The 16,534-nt window shown below is 37.5% G+C and overlaps 1 protein-coding gene across 1 annotated transcript in view; it reads left to right on the forward strand.

Moving 5' to 3' along the window:
- SEMA3E (semaphorin 3E) overlaps positions 1–4,588 on the forward strand; it is a 274,339-nt gene extending 269,751 nt beyond the window's left edge. Inside the window, exon 17 of the mRNA XM_061413774.1 lies at positions 373–4,588. Coding sequence (XP_061269758.1) covers positions 373–825 — 453 coding nt within the window. The 3' untranslated portion in view covers positions 826–4,588. The remainder of the gene's footprint in view (positions 1–372) is intronic.
- The last annotated feature ends 11,946 nt before the right edge of the window (positions 4,589–16,534 follow it).

A 16,534-nucleotide genomic window follows, 5' to 3' on the forward strand; every position in this document is an offset into this window, starting at 1 on the left:
TGCAAGAGAAAAAAGAGAGGCAGGTTTGATCCCTGGGTCAGGAAGATCCCCTGGAGGAGTATGGTAACCCACTCCAGTATTCTTGCTTGGAGAATCCCATGAACAGAGGAGTCTGGTGAGCAACATTCTATAGGGTCTCAAAGATGTCAGACATGATTGAAGTGACCCAGTGTGCATATAATATATTATATAGTTAATATATTCATTATATAATATATGTATAATATATAATTATGTATATATGACTTATAGGATTTCATCATATGATTGCAAAAATGAAAAAAAAAATTTCTAGATAGTGGAAAGGTATAAGCTGGTATTCTATTTCCTGGATAATACTTCAGTGCCTTTGATTTTCTTGTTCTTGTACAGGTGAAGACAGATGATAGAGTGGTTAAGATGGACCTCGGTTTACTCTTCCTAAGAGTACGCAGAATGGATGCTGGGACCTATTTTTGCCAGACAGTAGAGCATAGTTTTGTTCATACAATCCGTAAAATCACCCTGGAAGTAGTGGAAGAGGAGAGAGTGGAGGAGATGTTTAACAAAGACTTTGAAGAGGATAGGCTTCATAAGATGCCTTGTCCTGCTCAGAGCATCATCCCACGTGGGACAAAACCATGGTACAAGGAATTCTTGCAGCTGATTGGTTATAGCAACTTCCAGAGAGTGGAAGAATACTGTGAAAAGGTATGGTGCACAGATAAGAAGAGAAAAAAGCTTAAAATGTCCCCTTCCAAGTGGAAGTATGCCAACCCACAGGAAAAGAAGCTCCGTCCCAAAACTGAGCACTATCGCCTGCCGAGGCACGCGCTGGACTCCTGATGGGGTGAAATCTTCTACTGGCTTCTGAAAAATTTATATTTAGAAACTAAAAAAAAAGAGAGAAACCATATACTTTCTTTGTATTACTTAAAAAGAGTTTTCTGTAATATAGAAAGGACTATAGAGGTGATATCATAAATTGTTCTATATACTCATTTGACTGGTTAACCTCACATAAAATTAACTAATTTTTTTTAAAACCATAGATTGCTCAATGATTTCACATTCTGTTTATCAAAAGATGACCATAATTGTAGCTTTGAGTAGTTGGCTGCTCTTCCATGGCGATTATTATTTTACTCTTGAAATTAATGCAATATTGCTGAAAAATTAGATATTTTCCATAATCATGGCAAAAATAAAATAAATGTTTTAATCTTTATGAATTTTGCCTTTCCGTCACAGTGTAAAATATATAGATTATCACATACTTTAACATTCTCAAGTGAACCATCTGTACTCTTTTAAGAATTAATGTAGTAGTGTTGTCTAAGCCATGAACTTTATGAAGCAGGTCTGTTGTAATTATTGTAAACTATGAAAGAAAAATTGTGGTCACTAAAAAAAAAAAAAAAAAAAAATTGTGGTCACTTTGAGGCTTGTATCCTTCCTAAAACGTTCAATAATAAACCACATTCACAATAGTTCTGTTTCAGAATGAAAACACATTCTTTGAATTTCACTCCAGGGCAGAAAGAAGAAAGTTAACGTTAACATCTCAAAGACAGCAAAGAATGTCAAGACAGATGGAGTGACAGAAAACATTTTTGCTGCCCTCTTGTGGTAGAAAAGGTATATTCTCACATCTTTTTTTAATTCTATGGATTGTCCAGTAAAAATTTAGAACCAGTCTTTCAATAAACACATCTAGGTCATTTTCAGAAAAAAAAAAATTAACAAGTAAAAATGTGATTCTTATAAGATATTTATGAATAATTTATTACCTCACAAACCAAAAATGAAGGTATTAAAGCACTGAAGCCCTATTAAAACTTAAATTGTAAAGATTATTTAAAAAAATAATCTTCCCAGAAATCTAAAAGCTATTCCAGAAACATGTTTTATTTTTTAAAAAGTAAAATATTCTGCACTCAGATATCAATATTTCCTTTTAATTTTATATTAAATAGGAAAGTTGTTTCATGAGGTTCAATTAACTACCAAGATGTTTAGAGCATCTTTACTTGTTTCTTATAAATATTATCAGAGGTTTTTATATTTGAAAATGACTATTTCCTGAAGTTTTTTTATCTTATTTTATTTAGCTGTTAATTTTCTAAAGTATGAAATTCTGAGAGTTTTCATTTAACTAAAACTAAATGCAAGTGAATTACACATAAATAATTATGAATATTTATTTAAATTTAAGTTTGAATGACATTATTCTCGGTTTTCAAAATTAGCTTATAGGCTATAGTTGATAATATGATGGTTTGCAACTTCATTCAAGAATTAGTAAATTTAAGAAAGTTTGGAAAGTTCGTTAAATAAGTTGCCAAGCTCCAAAAGTCCTAAAGGAAACAAATATGTTAGAAATTAACATTCTCTGAAGTGCACAGTTGTTATTTACCTAGAAATCCACTGGAGGTCATTACTGTCCATTTCAGTATTAACGGAAAGCTGTATGTGTTTCAATAAAGGCCTACCGAGTGTGGAGATAGAGAACCATAACCCCAGATCAGAGGGTCCTTAGCAAAGTTTGTGTCTGCAGGACTCAAAGCACCATTGAAAATATTGTTCTATTAACACAAGAGAAGGGAAAGTAGGATTTTCTCCTGTATTCAAATTTTTTTTTTTTTTAAGTAAGGCAGGTACAGTATATGTGGCTATCACTTTCATCTCAATAACACACCCAAAAGCAGTTAATGAGAGCAGTGATGTTAACTGTAAGCTAAAATATTTTGTAGCTTAAGAAATAAAACTGAGGAAAATAACTTTTCTGTTATATAAATCTTAAGAATTAAATGATTCTACAAGTTGTTTCAACTAAAATGAGATGATTATTTTAATAAGGCCAAAAAACCTTTTAAAAATGCTAACTGATAGTTTGATAAAATTTTGAGGACACAAGTTCACAATTTAGGGAGAGGACTAAATTTAATATATACTTATTTTTCCATCTTCTTACTTTCTGTCTCTCTCCCACCCTTTTTTCCCTCCTGTATTCTCCCCCGTGCAGGTATCCTGTCTCTCTCTCTCACACACACGCACACACACACACTTTTAAGATACTGCCTTTTCAAAAGACAAACCAACAACCTATGCTGTCCTGTCCTTCTTGAGAATCTGAAACATACCACAAAACATATTCAGCCTTTTGTTCTGTTTGGCATTAGAAATCAAATGTAGAATCTCCTTTGAGAAATGTGCAAACTTGGAAAATCACAGGTGAATTGGTCCTCTTTATGCCCCTTTTCCTGAACTCAGGAAGGACACATACTTAGTCACCTACCCTGGCCCCAGCACATTTTCCCCAGACATCATGCCCTCTGGGAACACACAGGTGAGAATCCTAAGGGACATCTCCATGTAAGTCAGTCTCCTGCTTCTTCAGATGTCCTCTGTGATGTTCTCTGGGAAGGGAGAGGACCTGTGAATAGAATGAGCTTTGGCATAAAATCATGTGCACCTCAGTTTTCAGTCCTGTGTCACCTGTTAAGCTAAAGATGGAGATTTGTTAGCTAGAAGGACTATAACTTGAATGGAATTTACTTTATGATTTGTGAGGTCTCTTACACATCTAGCCTTTTATATTGTTAATGTTTTCTTTTGTGTTTATTACTGAATATTTCAGTGCAAATTTATCAACTCGGAGAAACAGAGATTAAAAATAGAAGTAAACACTAATACGAGCTCTAGAAAAAAAAGGGAACAGAAAGTCTTTGCCTGCTAAGTAAGTGGCAATTCTATATACATATATATGTGTATATATATATTAGAGTCTTTTTTCCTTCCTAAAGTTAGTTAAATACTTAGGAGATTTTTATTGAGTATTTAATGTTTACTATAGGGTATAGGGTTTTATAAATCCTCATAGTGATTATGAACATTTGTAAAATTTGTAAAATACAGTAAATCATTTTGGGTGCTTGTGTAAGCGTGAATCAAACACAGCAGCTGTTGTCCTTAAAATGCATTGTCTTCAGCTTGACAGATACATTAAAATATTACAAATATTACCTAGCCTCGAATAGGTATTTGAGATCCCAGGAAAAATTGCCACAGTCATAATGACAGAAAGGAGTTGATGTTCTTTTTCTTACCGCAGAGAATCACTTTGAATTACTTCTTCAAAAACAGTGCTCATTTTTCAGGCCAACAACTGTTGCATTTGAATCCGATATAAATAATTGATTTCCAATGAAAACTTTTGATTGTAGTATGTTATTTAAGCTGGTATGTTTATTTTTCTTGGGAAGATAGCATTATCTTTTGGCTTTCATTATAAACTGAGTGTGTTCTGTTTGTGTTTAAATGGCTTAGTTATAAGCTGGAGGACTGTACTGGGGTATTTTTGTCTAAATGACTTCCTTTTATTTGCTTGCCCACATCCATAACAGCATGTGCCATATTGTTTCTGCTCACTGATGATAAGCTATGAGACTTATTACCACATGGTGGCAAGCTGCAAAGACCATTGACAATGGGTCTCTGACTGTCACATGGATCTGCCAATGTACACTGCATAATTTGTACCATTATGTATAATTTCTATTTAGTTCAACTTAGAGGATAAAGAAATAAATATTTGTGAAACCCTTAAGTGTTGTCTGAGGAGTGTTTTCTAAGTTCTTGTCTGTTGAACCCAAGTTTCATAATAATATCAAGCCTGAATGTCAACATGCAATACTGGATGAGCATTAATTTTCAAGGATTTAGAATAGACTTTAGTTCACTTTTGTTTCAAATGTATAAGTCAACCTTCTAAGAAGGAGAGTGTTCATCTCATTGCCTTGGAGCAGTTGGATTTGTGCCTTCCACACCGTGTTTCTAGAACCAGTAGCCAGAAATTCCTTTCAAAGCTGCATCATCCAGGTGAGAGATTTAGAAAATGAATGCTTTTAAGATGATAACTGGTCGGATGTTTATGATTTTTGCAAGCCTCAACTTGTATCTAAATTGCTGTCTTCCCTAGCTCTGGGAGTTGGTGATAGACAGGGAAGCCTGGCATGCTGCAGTCCATGGGGGTCACAAAGAGTTGTACATGACTGAGTATCTGAACTGAACTGCTAATTTTAATAAGAACTTGGGCTTCCCTTGTAGCTCAGTCGGTAAAGAATCTGCCTGCAGTACAGGAGACCCAGCTTTGATCCCTGGGTTGGGAAGATCCCCTGGAGAAGGAAATGGCAACCCACTCCAGTATCCTTGCCTGGAAAGTCTCATGGACACAGGAGCCTGGTGGGCTACAGTCCATGGAATCACAAAGAGCTGGGCATGACTGAGCGACTAACACTTACTTGCTTACTTACTTGGGGAGGTGATTTAATAATATTTAATGGTAAATGACTCCTCCTTTTGGGAGTTTTGTTTTTAAGGCCAAATTTATTGTATCAATAAGTAATTATTCCCAATGTATTAAAGGAAGAATTTGGCAATCTAGAACACTGTTTCTGGCAGCTTTGTGGTAAGAAAGTGCCATTAATGGTAACTGTTTATACATGTTTCACACTTGCATGTATGTATAATACAGGACCTACTTTTAATGTAGTATTTGATGAACCCATTGAAATTGATTTTTAGATACATATTTAGTCATTATTTGAGGGAAAGCAGGGAAACAATTGTGAGGATTAGAAATCTCGTACTTGTTATTCAAAGGGAACAGAAGTATGCACCCATCTTTTTATTCAAAAACTGTATGCCAGGCAGGGGATAGTTGCTTACTAATGCCATTAAGTTATGTAAATGAATAAAATTGAATTGCATTTGTTCTGAGAGTATGTTTTCATGGGAAATAGTCCAAATCTTCATTTTCCTCTGTGTACTAAGACCCTCAACAAGAGTGTAGCTTTAAAAATTTTTTTTCAAGTCTTTGGAATGTTGTGAAAAGTACTTCTAAATATGAATCTTGGGACTTCTGGTCAGGACGACATTTAAAAAGCCACACTTTGATTCAGAGGAGCTACAATGATGTAGCAATGATAACTGCTACATAAAAAGAAAGAAAATAGTAATTTAACAAAAAAAGAAAGAAATAGAAACATGCAAAAGGAGTCTATGAACTAATATTCCAAGACATTTCAAAATATCTGAAGCTAAGTGAAAAGTGACATCTGGAGAAAGTGATGAAAAGTGGCCTCTCAACTGGAACTGTTGGCTTAGAGCAATCTGGTTAGGGGATTCTTGGTGCCATAAAATAGGATTTGGGGAAAGGGGAAGACAAAATTATAAGTTCAACATTCAAGGAAAAAAGCAAAAGAGCTAGTGACAAACAGGACGATCCCTCAGAGAGTATTCGATAAATTTAACCTATTTTGAAAGAATGGTTAAAGAGTTTCTTAATTTTACATGGCTTTTTAAAGTAGCTTAAAATAATTCAAATTTATCATGTGATTTCCATAAATCAGAAGTCCAGGCCAAAGTATTTCAGCTGGATTCTCTGCTTAGGATCTAAAAAGTTCAAAATCAGTGCATCAGCTGCCTGGGCTCTGGTAAAGAATCCACTTTCGAGTTCGTTCAGGCAAATAGGAGATTCTGTTCCTTGTGGTTCCAGGACTGCCCTGCCCCATGTTAATAGCAGTAGGCTACTGAGTCCTTGTCAGACTCAGACCCTCTCTGTCTTTCTCTTATGCTGCATTTTTCTGCCTCCGATTAGAGGAATATCTCTGTTTTAAGGGTTTATGTGATTAGATTGGGCCTACCCAGGTAAAGTTTGTAATTTTAGTTACATTACTAATGTTCTTTCGCCGTGTAACAACATATTTTCAGATTCTGAGGATTCAGTTCAGTTCAGTTCAGTCGCTCAGCCGTGTCTGACTCTTTGCGACCCCATGAATAACAGCACGCCAGGCCTCCCTGTCCATCACCGACTCTCAGAGTTCACTCAAACTCATGTCCATCGAGTTGGTGATGCCATGCAACCATCTCATCCTCTGTCATCCCCTTCTCCTGCCCCCAATCCCTCCCGGAATCAGGGTCTTTTCCAATGAGTCAACTCTTCGCATGAGGTGGCCAAAGTATTAGAGTTTCAGCTTTAGCATCAGTCCTTCCAATGAACACCCAGGACTGATCTCCTTTAGGATGGACTGGTTGGACCTCCTTGCAGTCCAAGGGACTCTCAAGAGTCTTCTTCAACACTACAGTTCAAAAGCATCAATTCTTTGGCACTCAGCTTTCTTCACAGTCCAACTCTCACATCCATACATGACCACTGGAAAAACCATAGCCTTGACTAGACGGACCTTTGCCAGCAAAGTAATATCTCTGCTTTTTAATATGCTATCTAGGTTAGTTGTAACTTTTCTTCCAAGGAGTAAATATCTTTTAATTTCATGGCTGCAGTCACCATCTGCAGTGATTTTGGGGCCCCCAAAAATAAAGCCTGACACTGTTTCCACTCTTTCCCCATCTATTTGCCATGAAGTGATGGGACCAGATGCCATGATCTTAGTTTTCTGAATGTTGAGCTTTAAGCCAACTTTTACTCTCCTCTTTCACTTTCATCAATAGGCTTTTTAGTCCTCTTCACCCTCTGCCATAAGGGTGGTGTCATCTGCATATCTGAGGTTATTGATATTTCTCCTGGCTATCTTGATTCCACCTTGTGCTTCTTCCAGCCCAGTGTTTCTCATGATGTGCTCTGCATATAAGTTAAATAAGCAGGGTGACAATATACAGCCTTGACGTACTCCTTTTCCTATTTGGAACCAGTCTGTTCCATGTCCAGTTCTAACTGTTGCTTCCTGACCTGCAAATAGGTTTCTCAAGAGGCAGGCCAGATGGCCTGGTATCCCCATCTCTTTCAGAATTTCCCACAGTTTATTGTGATCCACACAGTCAAAGGCTTTGGCATAGTCAATAAAGCAGAAATCGATGTTTTTCTGGAACTCTCTTGCTTTTTCGATGATTCAGTGGATGTTGGCAATTTGATCTCTGATTCCTCTGTCTTTTCTAAAACCAGCTTGAACATCAGGAAGTTCACGGTTCACATATTGCTGAAGCCTGGCTTGGAGAATTTTGAGCATTACTTTACTAGCGTGTGAGATGAGTACAATTGTGCAATAGTTTGAGCATTCTTTGGCATTGCCTTTCTTTGGGATTGGAATGAAAGCTGACATTTTCCAGTCCTGTGGCCACTGCAGAGTTTTCCAAATTTGCTGGCATATTGAGTTCAACACTTTCACAGCATCATCTTTCAGAATTTGAAATAGCTCAACTGTAATTCCATCACCTCACTAGCTTTGTTCGTAGTGATGCTTTCTAAGGCCCACTTGACTTCACATTCCAGGATGTCTGGCTCTAGGTGAGTGATCACACCATCGTGATTATCTTGCTAGTGAAGCTCTTTTTTGTACAGTTCTGTGTATTCTTGCCACCTCTTCTTAATATCTTCTGCTTCTGTTACATCCATACCATTTCTGTGCTTTATTGAGGCCATCTTTGCATGAAATGTTCTCTTGGTATCTCTAATTTTCTTGAGGAGATCTCTAGCCTTTCCCATTCTGTTGTTTTTCCTCTGTTTCTTTGCATTGATAGCTGAGGAAGGCTTTCTTATCTCTCCTTGCTATTCTTTGGAACTCTGCATTCAGATGCTTATATCTCTAATTTTCTCCTTTACTTTTTGCTTCTCTTCTTTTCACAGCTATTTGTAGGGTGTGGGTTTATTTCAAGGACCATGTAAGCCCTCTTGTCTCCAAAGATTCATATTCTTCTCAAAGGCAATATACATTTACCCCATCTCAAGGTCTTCTAATGCCTTATCCTGTTATAGCTTCAGCTCAGAACTCCTCAGTCTTCTCAACTGCTTCTAAATCAAGTATGAATAAGGCTCTTAGTGTATAATCATTTACCCTTTGGGACACAATTCCTATCCATCTGTGGTCCTGTGAAACTAAAGGAACAAATTTTATGTTTCCAGCATATAATGATGGGTCAGGCATAGGGTAATACTCTACAGATATTCTGGATTAAACAAGGAGAAAATGGCAGACAAAAATGAAGTCACCAGTCCAAAGCAGTTTGAATATTCAGCTGGGAAACCTCCATTAGGTTTCAAGGCCGGGGAATATTCTTTGTGGCTCTTGGCTTTGCCCTCTGAATCTCCATCTTACCATGTATGCGCTCTATCCCATTCTCTGGACTCTTTTTTTTTTAAATACCAAAATCAAAGACATAGCTTTTCCTAGAAAACACTAATATGAAGTGCACAGATAATAACCTCCTTGAATTTTAGAAAAAAAAATTTTTTTTTCTGTTAGTGCCAAGATGATGTCTAATTGATAGATGACATTGAATGAGTTAAGGCTGTATATAATATTCTACCAGTGCAGTGAGAACGCTAAACGGACAATTATATTTCCTAAAAGGCTTATGGAAAAGTCAAGTGAAGATAGAATTTTAGGGAAAATAATAATAACAAGTATTTTATATTCATAAATTGTTATGTTAATAATAAATGTTTTCCAAGCATAATCTCATTTAACAGTGAAAAATAAAATAAAACCTCTTTGAACCAGGTATCTTTAATTACAGATGAGAAAGCAGAAATAATCTGTAGATGTTACAAACAAGAAAATAAATTAAACAGTATTCACGTGAAAGCCAAAGAAATGGGACTCTGGGACCACCTGATGATGTGTGAAGGCTTCTTTCTATAATGATTCTATAAATATCTCTTCCCCTTTTTAATAGCTTTTAGTTGAAGCCTCCACTTTTTTTCTCCTGAATTTTTATCATCGTCCTGCCTTCTGGTCTCCCTGCTTGTTTCCACCTTCTCATGCATTCTTTACCCAGCAGCCAAAGTCATCTTTCTGAAACACGAATTGGATCCTGTCCCACTTCTCCTTCAGTGATTTCTGTGTGGCTGATATAAAGCTCCAATCCCTTAACTTGACTTTGCATGCTTTTTGAGTTAACTTTGTCCAGTCTTCATGCCCTCCTCTTCTTTTTATCTACTTGCTATATTTATTTCTATTTATCCTAGTTCACTAACTACTACCTGGGGTCTTACCTCTTCTAGAATTTCCTGGAATGCTTTCTGCACACTCACTTTCCTAATCCCCCACAGGTAACATAACTTAGGCAATACAACTATGTAACTGCATAGTTCTCTGTAGTCTGTCTTCTGTAGAAAACTCAGATTCTTTAGTATGAGGCCAGACTCATTTCTCCTTAAACTTTTTATTTTCTGAGCTTTATTGATATATAGTTTTGTAAAATAAGCTGTACATATTTAAAATGTATAGTTTGGTGACCTTCTATACAAGTATACATCTGTGAAACCACCACCATCAAAATAATGAATATATCCATTCCACCCCAATGTTTCCTGATGCTCCTTTTTAATTTAACTCTCTCCCTTTTTTGACCCCTGCCAAGGCAACCACTCACTCATCTGTTTTCTAATGTGGTAGAAGAATTTGCATTTTCTAGAACTGTATATCAGAGAAGGCAATGGCACCCCACTCCAGTACTCTTGCCTGGAAAATCCCATGGACGGAGGAGCCTGGTAGGCTGCAGTCCATGCGGTCGCTAGGAGTCAGACACGACTGAGCGACTTCACTTTCACTTTTCACTTTCATGCATTGGAGAAGGAAATGGCAACTCACTCCAGTATTCTTGCCTGGAGAATCCCAGGGACTGGGGAGCCTGGTGGGCTGCCATCTCTGGGGTCGCACAGAATCGGACACGACTGAAGCGACTTAGCAGCAGCAGCAGAACTATATATAAATGGAAACATACAGTATGTCCTCTATTTATCTTGCTTCTTTTACTCAGCATATTTTTAGATTCTTCCAGTTTGGTAAGTGTATCAGTAATTTGTTTTACTTTATTACTGAGTAATATTCCACTATAATGGTTATACAAAAATTTGATGTACATTTTGGTTGTTTCAGTTTTTGTCTCTTACAAATAAAAGTCTTTTGAACATTCATGTACAACTCTTTGTATGGACATAAGCTTTTATTTCTCTTGGTATCTAGGTGTGGAAATTCTATATAATGTAGTTGGTATATGTTTAGCTTTTAAAGAAACCACCAAATTACTTTCCAAAATAATTTTATATTTTTATATTGACAATATAAGAAGTATCTGAGAATTATAATTATTTTGGAAAACAACACTGGAAATTATCAGTTTTCTGAATTGTAGTCATTCTATCAGGTATGCAATTGTATCTCACTGTGGTTTTTATTGTTTCCTCAGTGACTAATGATGTTGAAGCACCTTTTAATGTGCTTATGTTTTATTCCTATATCTTCTTTGAGGACATGACTATTCAAATAATTTGCCCATTTTTATTGAGTTATTTGACTTCTCATTTTTAAGTTGTAAGAGTTCTTTATATTTTTTAGATATAAGATCTTTGTCAGGTATAAATTTTGTATATATTTCTCTCAGTTTGGGGGCATTTTCATTCATTGTCTTATGAGCAGCAGATGGTTTTTATTAAGTTCAGTTTATTGACATGACAAGTTTTTTGCATTAAATTTAGGAAATTTTTGCCACCCACTCCAGTGTTCTTGCCTGGAGAATCCCAGGACAGGCGGAGCCTGGTGGGCTGCCGTCTATGGGGTCGCACAGAGTCGGACACGACTGAAGCGACTTAGCAGCAGTAGCAGCAGCAGCCAAGCACAAGGTCACTAAGATTTTTTTCAACTGTTTTCATTCACAAATTTTATAGCTTTAGCAATGTCGTTGATTTACAATATTGTGTTAGTTTCAGGTGTACAGAGTAGTAATTAAATATTTTTGCAAATTATATTCTATTACGGAGAAGGCAATGGCAACCCACTCCAGTACTCTTGCCTGGAGAATCCCATGGGCGGAGGGGCCTGGTGGGCTGCAGTCCATGCGGTAGCTAAGAGTCGGGCACGACTGAGCGACTTCACTTTCACTTTTCACTTTCATGCATTGGAGAAGGCAGTGGCAACCCACTCCAGTACTCTTGCCTGGAGAATCCCAGGGATGGAGGAGCCTGGTGGGCTGCTGTGTATGGGGTTGCACAGAGTCAGACACGACTGAAGCGACTTAGCAGTAGCAGCAGCATAGGTTGCTACAAGATAACGGGCATAATTCCCTGTGTTTTACAGTAAAACTTTATTGCATTTGTATTTTGTTTTGAGGGATTTTTTTTAAAGTATTTATTTGGCCATGTTAGGTCTCAGTTGCAGCTCGTGGGATCTTCCTTACAGCACATGGGCTCTTTGTTGCCACACACGAGATCTTCCTTGCATCATGCGAGATCTTCCTTGCATCACGCATGGTCTTCCTTGCGCCACACGGGATCTTCCTTGCTTCAAGCGGGATCTCACTTGCATTATGCACGATCTTCGTTGTGTCTTGATGACTGTTTCCTTGTGGTGCATGTGGGCTTTGTAGTTGTGTCAATTGGGCTTAGTTGCCCCACTTCATGTAGGATCTTAGCTCCCTGACTAGGGATGAAACACGCATCCCATGCACTGGAAGGCAAATTCTTAACCACTAGACCACCAGGGAAGTCCCTCTATTTTGTATACAGTAGTCTGTACCTGTTAAACACATACCTCTAATTTGTTCCTCCCCTGCTTCCTCTCCCTTTGGTAACTGCAAGTTTGTTTTCCATGTCTGGGAGACTGTTTCTGCTTTGCGTATACATTTATTTAGAATCCACATATGTGATATCACAGTATTGTTGTTCTCTGTCTGACTTATTTCCCTAAGCATAATGTTCTGTAGGCCCAACCACATTGCTGCAAATATCAGTATTTCATTTATTTATGACTGAGTAACATTCTGTTGTATAAGTGCCAAATCTTAATCCAGTCATCTGTTGATGGGCACTTGGGTTGCTTACATGTCTTGACTATTATAAACAGTACTGCTGTGAACATTGAGGTGCATGTATCTTTTCAAATTAGTGTTTTCATTTTTTCCATATACATGCCCAGGAGTGGAATTGCTGGATAATATAGTAGCTCCATTTCTAGTTTTTAAAAGTACCTCCATACTGTTTTCCATAGTGACTGCACCAGTTCACATTCCCAACAGCATATGCAGTTTCCCTTTTCTCCACAACTTCTCTGACATTTGGTATTTGCAGGCTTTTTGTTGATAAACCATTCTGACTTGTGTGAGGTGATGCTTCACTGTGGTTTTGATTTTCATTTCTCCAATAAATTAGTGATGTTGAGCATCTTTTCATGGTCTTTGCACCTTTTGATAAAGTCAGTTAGCTATAAAATCTGTAGTTTGACTGAATCAGGTTAACCTACCAGACTTAATGGTCCCTGTCCCCAAATGTATAACATTCCATATATACAAAAGTCCTTTAAGTCTTAAAAAATGCTGTCAAATAAAGAATGATTTATCAAGCCACCCTCATTACAAATGCCAGTAACTCTTATAGAACTGAGTAGACTAAGTAGAATTAACATCAGCTATATCAGGTAGATCAGTCAGCCATCTAGAGTCATCCGAAATATTAAAATGACATTTTTGATGGAGTGAGGGTGGTAGCAGGAAGTGAAGGGAGAAAAGGAATGAGCTATTTGGCTTTTTAGAAAGGAACACTCTAAGGAAAAGTTCAGGCCTTGATTGAAAAATTAGAGTAACCAAGGAGAAATGTGCACCCTAAGGAGTAAGAAAGATGAAAATAGGAGATTAAATGACTTTTTATACAATTCTCCCTATATTTGTTTGGTTCCTTATTCAGGAAAAGGTATAAATGTTAACGCTTTATACAATCCCCTTCAAGTTTATTGTCCACGGTTGTGCACAGTTCCTGAGCTTCCAAAAACCAGTGGTTCTTCCTCCTCTTTTCTGCTTTATGTGACCTTAAATCTCAGAAAGCAGAGTTGAGGCTAGTTAGTAACTCAGGTGAAGTCTTTCAGGGACATATTGATTTAAAAGATTCTTGTGACTTTCAAAGTGATTCAATAATTATTTTCAACAGTATTTCCTTAGGGATAGTACGTATTTTGAGTAACCAAACTAGTATGCCAAAAAATGGAACTTATACCTTTGGGCAGAGCTTTCTATGTTACATCATCATAAAAAGTCATTTAATTCCTCAAAGATATAACTGTATGCAAAATAATCTTAATACTAGTATATTCTATTGGAAAATCACCTTCTAAAATTTTCAATGTATATTTGGTTGTCATGTTTGTTATTAATCAGATCATTATAATATGTAGAATAATGCATCAAATATAAACTAGTTCCTAAAATTTGTCCATAAATGAGCATTTACTGTAACACTTTTACTCTATCAGGAGTGATATTGCAGATATATTCTTGGTAACAAACTGAAAATTAGCTTGGAATTTATTTTTAAATGTGAGAATGTCTCATTTCTGCAACTAATTAATTTTCTTTAGTGAGTACACACATTAAAACACTGTGAATTTATTTATTCCGGTTTGTCATATCTGTATGTAGCCTAGCAGTCAGAGCATTTCTAAACAGGATATCTTAAAACTGCATTCATTTTATGATACAGGAAAAAAATACTACAGAATGTTTTCAGAGGATTCATAAATGAAAGACTGAGGCACTTTCCTGAGGAGATCACTATTTTATGTGCTACGTTGATCTGTCCATCATCTACTTTGTTTGAGGCATGTGGTTGATATTGTATTTGGTACAGTGCAAAGCTGACTCTGCATTATGTTAAAAATTATCTTTGCACCCAGGGACTGCCCCCAATTCAGATGTTATTATCAATTTCCTTCCCTTGTCATTCTCTTTTCAGTCCTTGATAGATAGGTTTATAGATACATTTTATACTTGAAGGAACCTTTCCAAACAGCCTCACTAAATCTTTTATTGAAGTGAAGTGAAGTCACTCAGTCATGTCCAACTCTGCGACCTCATGGACTGTAGCCTGCCAGGCTTCTCTGCCCATGACATTCTCCAGGCCAGAATACTGGAATGGGTAGCCAGTCATTCCCTTCTCCAGGGGATCTTCCCAACCCAGGGATTGAACCGAGGTCTCTGGCATTGCAGGCAGATTCTTTACCAGGGATTCTGAGCCACCAGGGAAGCCCAAGAATACTGGAGTGGGGAGCCTATTCCTTCTCCAGGGGATGTTCCCAACCCAGGAGTTGAACTGAGGTTGCCTGCATTGCAGGTAGATTCTTTACCAGCTGAGCTACCAGGGAAGCTTATTACCCTCCTAAAAATCCCTCCAAGGACTCTATTCTTTGTACAGAATAAAGCCAGAACTCCTTAGCCTGACATCCAAGGCAACTGAATTGTCTTGTGAGTTTTATGCTATATAACAAGTGAGAAAACTTACCAAATATATGGAGCCAATATTTTTACCTTGCTGCACTCAACTCCTGGTACTTTATAAAATAGATCTGTACTCCAGTTACAACTTGGATATGCAGAAAACACTGGTTTCTTTATTGTCTCTGTCAAACCCATGTGCTTTTCACAAGCTCTGAGAATCCAGGTATCAGAAAAAAAATAAAGACACACTTGAGCACTTTTTATTACCATTTGGTCTGATGAAATGACTGTGACAGACCTGTAGGTAGGCCACAGTCCTTCTTGGACACTAATTCTCAGTCTCTCAGGTGGCTACCTCCCACTCAGGGTCTCTCAGGCAGAAGTGGTGCAAGGCTGTGTGGGAAGGAAGACATGTGATCTTGTGTCACTGTGAATGTACATGTCTTCATATCCAAGCCGTGCCTAAGAATGTCCTTGGGCTCCTAGAGTCTTCAGTAGAATTATGATGCTATTAAAATAACTCATTTTTTCCCAAAACCTTGATGATTCAACCTCCCCTCCCAAATTCCCTGGAGCTGAGTTACACTGGAATCTGGTTCTGTCCCTCAAAAAGTGCTTAGCCCACATCGTCCACCTCGGTACCACTTTACCTTTTCTAGGGAGTTAGCTGGATGCCACTCTCGACTCTCTTTCACTTCTTTCCTCTTTTGGTAGTTTTATTCAACTCCATGTGTTCAGTGGAGACTCCTATGTAGTTTGTGAGCCAATGTCTAGGCTTTGTTTACCTAATCTCTCACTGCGTCACCAGGTTTCTTGGTGAGACTTAGTCCCAGGTTAGTATATGGACCATTTATATTGTAGGATCCCCTAACTCTTCCAGGTGGGATGTGGGTTATTTTACCCACAGTGACCTCTTCTCGTTAACCACTTTTGTATGCTCTGGCATTTTAAAGGAACTGAAAGGGAAAAGGTGTCAAGGTCTGACATTTTACCTCACTTACAAGTTATTGAAGTACTCTGTTATTGTTTCATAGATGCTGTCACAAGACACAAGATCCCTAGATAAGGGATAAAGGACTTACTACTCATAACACAGAGTAGCATGAGAATGGTGTCAGCACTGTTTTCTCCTGTCCCCCAAGTTCCATGGAGGTGACACAGTGGCCTTCAGGTAAATACTGAATCCACTCTGGGCTTGATTCACTGCTAAAATGACTGATTTGGGGAAATCTGTTGTTTTTTATATTAAGTTTTGTCTTTGTTCTGCAGGGATACGTTGCATCCTCCCTATGGTTGCTCGCTGCCAATCCAACCCTGAGAAATGATCTAGGTA

The sequence above is a fragment of the Bos javanicus genome, chromosome 4 (assembly GCF_032452875.1).
Source record: "Bos javanicus breed banteng chromosome 4, ARS-OSU_banteng_1.0, whole genome shotgun sequence".
NCBI classification, from domain to species: domain Eukaryota; kingdom Metazoa; phylum Chordata; class Mammalia; order Artiodactyla; family Bovidae; genus Bos; species Bos javanicus.